At 33.6% G+C, this 9507-nt stretch overlaps 2 protein-coding genes across 2 annotated transcripts; both read left to right on the plus strand.

The window, feature by feature from the left end:
- The first annotated feature begins 2322 nt into the window (after positions 1-2322).
- Positions 2323-5321, plus strand: LOC107616304 (uncharacterized). Its single transcript, XM_016318282.3, has 3 exons — positions 2323-2841; positions 3523-4126; positions 4786-5321. Exons 1-3 carry the CDS (start codon positions 2714-2716, stop codon positions 5233-5235), a joined length of 1182 nt encoding a protein of 393 aa, XP_016173768.2. The 5' UTR covers positions 2323-2713; the 3' UTR covers positions 5236-5321.
- Positions 5322-6110: 789 nt separating this feature from the next.
- LOC110269102 (uncharacterized) lies at positions 6111-7990 on the plus strand. The gene is made up of 3 exons (XM_088500926.1): positions 6111-6321; positions 6582-6683; positions 7565-7990. Exons 1-3 carry the CDS (start codon positions 6139-6141, stop codon positions 7709-7711), a joined length of 432 nt encoding a protein of 143 aa, XP_088357052.1. The 5' UTR covers positions 6111-6138; the 3' UTR covers positions 7712-7990.
- The last annotated feature ends 1517 nt before the right edge of the window (positions 7991-9507 follow it).

The raw sequence follows: 9507 nt of genomic DNA on the forward strand, positions 1-9507 counted from the left end.
CTAAGTTATTATTATCTGAGTTATATTTTTAGTTAATTAATGTTGATTATTGTTAATTTTTTGAATTAATCTTAGTTTATTAATTTTTTTGAGTTAATTATTGACTTATTATTAATTGTTGTTAATTATTAAATTTTGATTTTTTTTACACGAGTGATTTTTTTTTTCTTTGGTCATCATAAACTTTAATATTTGAATTTGATTGTGAACTTTTAACGAAAAATTATAAAAAAATTATTATAAAAAATTGTAAAATTTTAGTTTTTTTAGTTTAAAAATTATTAAATTTAAATATTTAAAATTATATATTAAATTTTTAAAATATTATTTTTAAAAAATTTATTATTAGATTTATTGTCGGCTAAATTTGTCAATAATTATTAAATTAATTATTAATAAATAATATATTATTGTCAGATTTATCGAAAAATGAATTCGATAATAATAAATTCTAAAATTTTGCTAACTAAAATTTTATATCTAACGCTAAATTTAACGACAAATAGATTATTATCAGCAGATTTTTTAGTAAATCTACTAATAAATTCGATGATTTTTTTTATAGTGTTCGTTAGAGTCTTTTGACAAAATTTTGTCTTAATTTTATGGTATTAGTTATACATATAAATACAGAAAAAAAAAAGAGATTATACATATAAATTCGCGCGTGAGGAAAAAATAGACTGCCGATAGTTATTATTATCTTTTATATATATATATATATATATATATATATAATGTTTTGTTTAGAATGGAAAAAAGAGAGGAACTCAAGTCAATTAATTTTCTCAACATTAAAATAAATAAAGAGATAGGATAGAATAGAATGGCTCATGAATCTATCATGATCGTATGAGTTCAATAAACTCACATAGGAATAGGATCATAGGAAAAGAAAAAATTAAGAAATAAATAAGGACTGAGAGTTTAGAGAGAAAAAGAAAAGATGGAAAAGAAATTAGGTGAATTGTATAAGAATTTTTTGTCTAAAATAAATTCTTAGCTTGTCCACTTATCTTTCAATTGTTTGCAGAAAAATAAATGAATAACAAAAAAGTAGTGCAAGAAAAATCCAAATAACATAAATATTTTAATTATTAAATCATTGATGTGAGGGTATAGTACAGCACGATCTTTATGTAGGAAAAAAAATCTAAACAAATAAAAAAAGAGATAAAAAGAATAGAGCTTTTTGGATGATTTGTCCTAGTTGGTAGAGTTAATATTAAAGAAAGGTTGAGTAGACTAGGAATTATTTTTAATAGTGATAATATATGTGTACTGTGTAAAAAGGAGGTAGAATTTGTACAACATTTATTTCTGGTTTGTGAGTATACATGGCAGGTCTGGTGTGCTTGGTTGAGGGCTTTGAATAGAGTTTGGACTATTCCTAGAACCATTAAAGAACTATTTGAGAGTTGGACTGGTATGCACAATCGAAAAGAAGAGCAGAAGACATGGCTGACAGGATTCTTTGCAGTGATTTGGAACATTTGGTTAGAACACAATGCCAGAATTTTCAATAATAAAGAAACAGGTGTTGATAACATATAGGGAAGGACGTTTTTGAGTTACAAAGAATGGACTGGTAGTGATCCTTTTGGTTGTTGATAGCAATGTCGGAGATGACAGAGGTTCATAACTTTTGTATGCAGGTTTAGTTCATGTCTGTGTGTATACGCTCCACTCTAATGTGTTGAGTTTTCTTTGCTTCAAAAAAAAAAAAAAAGGGTTAAATTCAAAGTCAAAATATTAGCCACCGGAATGAGTAGTCGAAGATTTATTTGAGAGTCCATTGTGTTGAGGCAAACATGATCCATTTAAATTACATGTGCCAGTTTCTTGAAAATTTGTTTCCTTAATATTGTTATTCATCTTATTTGCCAGATTCAGCTTCATGCATGGCGACACCTAAATTCAGCACAGACTTTGTTTTATGTTTATTCTTGTTATGTGTTCATGCAACATTAGTCTTTGCTTCAACCTCAAATGTATTATACTTTTCCCTATCTCTCTCCCATACTCTTTTTTCTTTTTTTTTTTTAATAAACTATTTTTATAACCCATTTTCTCTTTCAAGTTTAGTTTTATTTTAAAAGTTGTTGAAATAGAGTTTTTATTTTACAAATTGAAAAAGTATAGGAACCAATTTTTAAGTAGTTAATAATAGTAATTTTTTTAATTATTTTTTTAATTTTTATTTTTGGAGAATTTGTAGTTTAGTATTAGAATTTAGAGTATATAATTTAAGATTTAGGATTTAAAGGTTTAAAATTAAAAAAATAATTGGTATTGGTCGAAAAATATTGACTTCTTGACTCTTACAAATTAGAAAATAAAATTTCACATTAATTTTTCTTGATTTCAGTGGCAAAATTCACAAGATTGGTTGAACCATGGTGGAGATTTGTTCAACAGAAGATATGGCTACAAAGAGTTTAAGATCAGTCCCAAAACAGCACCAAAGCTAAGTTTGAAGTGGAAATTCTATGCAGGCAAAGACATAACTGCAACACCAGCAATATATGAGGATACCCTTTATTTTCCAAGTTGGAATGGTAACATATATGCAGTGAATGAAACAAATGGATCCCTTATTTGGAAGCAGAACTTGCAAGAATTAACAGGTCTAAATGCACCTAGATTAACAACCAATGTGAATTGGACAGTGTCAAGATCAACTCCTACAATAGTTGGTGATCACGATTCATTGATGGTTGGAATTTATGGCCCTGCTGTAGTTATTGCTCTAAACAGAACAAATGGTAAGCTTTTGTGGTTAACCTATTTGGATCATCATCCTCTAGCACTTATCACCATGTCTGGAACATACTACAAAGGGTTAGTACATGAATAATATATGTTTGCTGCTATTGTATTTTTGGATTCCATCAATGATATTGTTTTAATAAGATTTTGTTTAATTATTCTTGAAGTTTTATAATTTTCCCCAATTTTCAATCAAGACCTTTATAATTTAAACATCTCTAATTTAATTCTTATACTGAATAAAGAGTTCTCAATAAGGTCCTTTTTATTGTGATTAAGTCCCCATCTTTGTACAATTTATTGTCTAATATAGAAATTTAATTACAAAAATTTTAAATTAAAAGTCTTGTTGAAATAAAATTGTTTATATCCTATAAGAATTATATTAGAAATATTTTAATTACAATAACCTAATTAAAAAAATTCTATTATAACATAAAAACCTAATCATAAAGTAAAGAGACATTAGAAATTGAACAAAACTACAAAGACATCAATAATAATTTGGCCTAAATTTTTTCTCCAAAGCCAACTTGTTCAGTTGTTGATAATATATATTGCATCAAGAGGTATACTCTATGATTGTTCAAAGAATATGATGAGCTACAAGCTTGGTCTAAGTTTAAAACTCAACATTATGCAAGTTCTTACCCAATCTAAGTTGCAAACCAGAATTGAACAAATGTGGCAATATTTTTATCTTACACTTTCAATTGAATTCTGAATTACTTATGGTGCATTGGTATCCATTAGAGGTTACTATGTTGGAACATCATCACTAGAAGAAGCTGAAACCATTGAACGATGCTGCATATTTCGAGGCAGCATGGCGAAACTTGATGCCTTATCCGGCGCCATCATATGGCAAACCTACACGTTACCGGATAACAATGGCACGGTTGGAGGGTATGCAGGAGCAGCCATATGGGGTAGCAGCCCCTCCATTGATGCTCAAAGAAACCATGTCTACATTGCCACTGGGAACCTCTACTCTGCGCCGCGACGAATACTTGAGTGTCAAGAAAGGCAGAGCAACAGAACAGTGCCTACTGAACCTGATGACTGTGTTGAGCCTGAAAACCACTCCAATTCAATCTTGGCCCTTGATTTGGACACCGGAAAGATTGAATGGTACCGGCAACTAGGAGGGTATGATGTTTGGTTTTATCAATGCAACAATGCTTCAATTCCCGGTTGTCCTCCTTCTGGTCCTACCCCTGATGCTGATTTTGGTGAGGCACCAATGATGTTGAGTGTATATGTCAATGGAACTAAGAAAGATATTGTTGCTGCTGTTCAGAAAAGTGGCTATGCATGGGCTTTGGATCGCAACAATGGCAACATTACTTGGTTCACGGTAAGACCTGAAAACGTTTTGAATCAAAGACTGGCTGAAGCTGAACTCAAGTGCGAGTCACACTAAAATGTTTTATGTCATAGATAAAGCAATTAGAATCATAAATGAAATCAATTATAACAGTAACTCATTACCTAATGAAGTCATAAATGAAAACCTCAATCACATTTCAAGATTACACAAAGTCAAATCCTATCATAAAAAATTTATTTATCATGTATCAATAACTGTGTTGTATCATAACAAATTCATGCTTTTCATAATTCTAACCGTAGATAAAAAATGTTAGGAAAAGTCTAGGGGACCAGCAATTTTTGTGTTTTCTGGCCAGCACTTAACCATCAAAACAAAAGTGAGTGATCTCCTACCATTAGATGTAATCTCAGACCATTAAAAACACTATTGATGGCCAATTGATGGTTACAAAACACCAAAATTACTGACCCCCTAGCATTCCTCAAAATGTTATATGCACACAAAAAATCAGTCACTGAATCAATCATTATATATTTGTATATAAAATATATTTAACTTGTTTTCAATATACACTGATGTGATGACTGATTTTTTGTTAGGTGGTATGGTTGAAGCTTACATGTAGAGCAGTAACTAATCAATGAATAAAACATTCACACTTTTGAGCTTTGCCCCTTTTGCAGGAAGCTGGACCAGGCGGAATAGTAGGAGGAGGAACATGGGGTGCGGCGACGGACGAAAGGAGAGTTTACACAAACATTGTAAATTCCGGGGCCAAAAACTTCACTCTTGCACCATCAAACAGAACCACAACTAGTGGTGGTTGGGTGGCAATGGATGCAAGTAATGGGAAAATTGTATGGTCCACTGCTAATCCTAGTAACAGCACTTCTAATGGACCTGTTAGTGTTGCAAATGATGTTGTCTTTGCTGGATCAATAGACCTATTGGGGTCAATATATGCAATGAATGCAAAAAATGGGAAGATTTTGTGGTCCTACAAAACTGGAGCAAGTGTCTATGGAGGCATGTCAATTAGCAACGGTTGCATATATGTTGGCAGTGGTTATAATGTTAGTTTGGGGTTTCCTGACTTGTCGGGTGGAACCTCGTTATCTGCATTTTGTGTCTAAGAACTTTACATCATATATTGTTAAGTACTCCACTCACTGTGAGTAATGTAAACTTTTTTCAATAAAATTATCAAGAAAAGTAAATTATACCATAGAATGTGAAGCTATATTGAATGATATTATCTTTAGAAATTTGTTCTATCAATTTTAATGGTGTTGGTTTTATCTAGCCGATGTCATCACTGTTAGAATTTGATGCATGGATTCAATAGTTTCTGGCTAAACAGTAAACACTTAATCCAAGAAATTGGATATTATCCATATCGGTTGAAACTCTGAATGCTTAAACAACTTGGGCTGATCTAATGATTAGTTCACTAGTTCGCTTAAGCAAGTATCAGAGTTCAAATCCCACATTGTAGATGTAGTAACCTATTTTCGATTTGCGACAGATTAGTCCTAGGCTTGCCGGACGGAGGGATATCGTGAATGCTTAACTTGGATCTATTCTTGTTATTGATCCTATTTTTCCCCCATTCACTCTGTTGTTGGTCTGCTGTTGCTTACTAATTGAACAACCTGCATTATTCTATGAGTAAGCATCTTTATGAATGTTTGTTGTATGTTGAAAGGAACTACTCATTGAAATTTTATGTTCACTTTATAGTATGCTGCATTTGATCATTTGTTATATGATAATAAATTAAAAGGAATATAGCTGAAGTTATTGACCTTCTGTTATATGTCACTTTCTGATAATAGATTACTTAAACAAGCCCCTGCATCTAGTTTGGCAACTCTATGTTTCCAGTACTATTTATAGGAGCCAGGAATTGAAGTCTTCTTTGTAGGCGTCTATTCTTTTTCCTTTGTTTATCTGTAATTATATAGAAGAAAATTAGAATACATTATTTCCTAATAAGTTTGTAGGCGAGCTTCCACTTTGAGGAGGATAGTGAAGGCATGATCAAGCAGATGATTCTAAAGAGAATAGGCAAAATTTGGAAGGATACAAGAGGAAAGTTGTTTCACCAATTTTATGATGGAACAAAGACTTTGGAACAGAATATTGCCCAATGCCCAGAAGGAATAGATCCAAGTAATTGGAAATGGTCCCTTGAATACCGCATGAGGGCTGATACACAGGTAAAAGTTATTGAATTGGTATCTAAGTAGATTTATCTATGGCATATTGAGTTGGATTAAATTGTTTTCTTAGTATACTTATATATGATGGCACAATTGGAGAAGTGCAGAAAAAATGCACTCACACAGGCGGTTCAAAAAGCTTAGCAAGGTGAAGAGAAGAAGAAGAGATAATCAGTCTCAAAGTTGTTTTAGGCTATTTCATTGTTTTCTTATTTTTCATTTGTTGGGTTTATAATTGTCTCAATGTCAATATACAGGAACGATTACAGGGGAGACGCATTAGTCGAGGAGAGATTTGGAATAAGGTGCATAAGAGAAAGGATGTCTCTTATATCCATAATAATGTGCAAACCACGCGTGTAAGTATTTTGTTAAAGCTATGTTTTCCTTTAGAATTTAAAATTTGCTACTGCTATATATTCTGCTTCTGCTGTAGAGAGAGTAACTACTAGTTGTTTCTTTAAAGACCAAGAAATTGCACCAGAACCAAGATGAAATACAAATTCTGAAGTACTTTTTTTTGTTTCTATATCTCCAGCCCAATCACTGTCAGTGTAACCGATAAGGTTTACTTCATTAGTATTTTCATAATAAATACCATCATTTAAAGTATCTTTGATATATCGAAGAATCCTTTTTGCCGCTTGCAAATGGTTGGTACAAGGTTCCTCCATGAATCTGCTAAACAAACCAACTCCAAACACAATATCTGGTCTAGTCACAGTCAAGTACCTTAGACTTCCAATCAAGCTTTTGTAATATGTAGGATTTACTGCTCTTCCTTTATCTTTTAGTAACTTGAACTTCTCTTCGACTGGAGTAGGAACTGGCTTTGAATGTTTCATTTGAAATTTCTTCAAAATATCATTTGCATATTTCTTTTGAGAAATGAAAATACCATCATCTCTTTAAACCACTTCAATGCCAAGAAAGTAAGACATCAAGCACATATATGTCATTTCAAAGTGCTTTATCATAGCCTCCCCGAATTCTGCAATTATCTTCAAATTGTTCCCAGTAAAGATCAAATTATCAACATAAAAACACACGATCAAGATATCTCTAGGTTCAACGAACTTGATATAAAGCTGATGAGCGGATATTTTATACGCTTTTTGGGGATAATTTCATATAGTTTTGAGTATGTTTTAGTTAGTTTTTAGTCTATTTCTATTAGTTTTTAGGAAAAATTCATATTTCTAGACTTTACTATGAGTTGTGTGTTTTTCTATAATTTCAGGTATTTTTCTGGCTGAAATTGAAGGAGCTGAACAAAAATCTGATTCAGGCTGAAAAAGGACTGCTGATGTTGTTGGATTCTGACCTCCCTGCACTCAAAGTGGATTTTCGGGAGCTACAGAACTCGAAATGGCGTGCTTCCAATTGAGTTGGAAAGTAGACATCCAGGGATTTCCAGCAATATATAATAGTCCATACTTTGCACAAGAATAGATGACGTAAACTGGCGTTCAACGCCAGTCCTCTGCCCAATTCTGGCGTCCAGCGCCAGAAAAGGATCAAAAACTGGAGTTGAACGCCCAAACTGGCACAAAAACTGGCGTTCAACTCCACAAATGGCCTCTGCACGTGGATTGCTTAAGTCTCAGCCCCAGCACACACCAAGTGGGCCCCAGCACACAGAAGTGGGCCCCAGAAGTGAATTTCTGCATCATCCATCATAGTTTATCCAATTTCTGTAAACTTAGGCTACTAGTTTAGTATTTAAACAACTTTTAGAGACTTATTTTGTATCTCATGACATTTCAGATCTAAACTTTGTATTCTCTGACGGCATGAGTCTCTAAACCCCATTGTTGGGGGTGAGGAGCTCTGCTGTGTCTCGATGAATTAATGCAAGTATTTCTGTTTTCCATTCAAACACGCTTGTTCCTATCTAAGATGTTCATTCGCGCTTAACTGTGATGAAGGTGATGATCCGTGACATTCATCACCTTCCTCAAACCATGAACGTGTGCCTGACAACCACCTCTGTTCTATATTCGATTGAATGAGTATCTCCGAGATCTCTTAATCAGAATCTCTGTGGTATAAGCTAGAACTGATGGCGGCATTCATGAGAATCCGGAAAGCCTAAACCTTGTCTGTGGTATTCCGAGTAGGATTCAAGGATTGAATGACTGTGACGAGCTTCAAACTCCTGAAGGCTGGGCGTTAGTGACAGATGCAAAAGGATAGTAAATCCTATTCCAACCGGATCGAGAACCAACCGGTGATTAGCCGTGCTGTGACAGAGCGCGTGAGCGTAGTTTTCACTGGAAGGATGGATGGTAGCCATTGACAACGGTGATCCACCAACACACAGCTTGCCATAGGAGGACGTGCGTGCGTGAACAAGAAGACAGAGGAAAGCAGAGATTCAGAAGACAAAGCATCTCCAAAACTCCAACATATTCTCCATTACTGCACAACAAGTAACCTTTAATTTATGCTCTCTTGGTTATTCACAATTCAACTGATAAACATAATTGATTTCCTGACTAAGATTTACAAGATAACCATAGATTGCTTCAAACCAACAATCTCCGTGGGATTCGACCCTTACTCACGTGAGGTATTACTTGGACGACCCAGTGCACTTGCTGGTCAGTAGTACGAGTTGTGAGAAGTGTGATTCACAATTCGTGCACCAAAAGCGTATATTCAAATGGACATCTTTTGAAACCATTCTGAGTAAAATAAGAATCAATCTTCTTGTACCATGCTCTTGGTGCTTGTTTTAACCCGTACAAGGCTTTCTTCAACTTGTAAACTTTATCTTCTTTTCCAAGAACTTCATATCTTGCAGGTTGCTCAACACACACTTCTTCTAAAGTGCCATTTAGAAATACAGACTTAACATCCATTTAATGTATCTTCCACTTATTTTGAGCCGAGAGTGAAATAATCATACGAATAGTGTCTAATCTTGCAACAGGAGAAAATACTTCAAAATAATCGATACCTGGCTTTTGTTTGTATCCCTTAGCAACTAATCTTGCTTTGAAACGATCAACTTCACCACTGGGTTTGTACTTAGTCTTGTAAACCCACTTTACTCCAATCGGCTTCTTATCTGCTGGTAAATCTGTCAGCTCCCATGTGTCATTCTTTTCAATGGCATGAATCTCCTCGTCCATTGCTTTCTTACAATTGTTGTTTTTAGAGGCTTCTTTAAAGTTCAAT

Source organism: Arachis ipaensis, chromosome B1 (assembly GCF_059453495.1).
Source record: "Arachis ipaensis isolate K30076 ecotype BB chromosome B1, ASM5945349v1, whole genome shotgun sequence".
In the NCBI taxonomy this organism is placed as follows: Eukaryota; Viridiplantae; Streptophyta; class Magnoliopsida; order Fabales; family Fabaceae; genus Arachis; species Arachis ipaensis.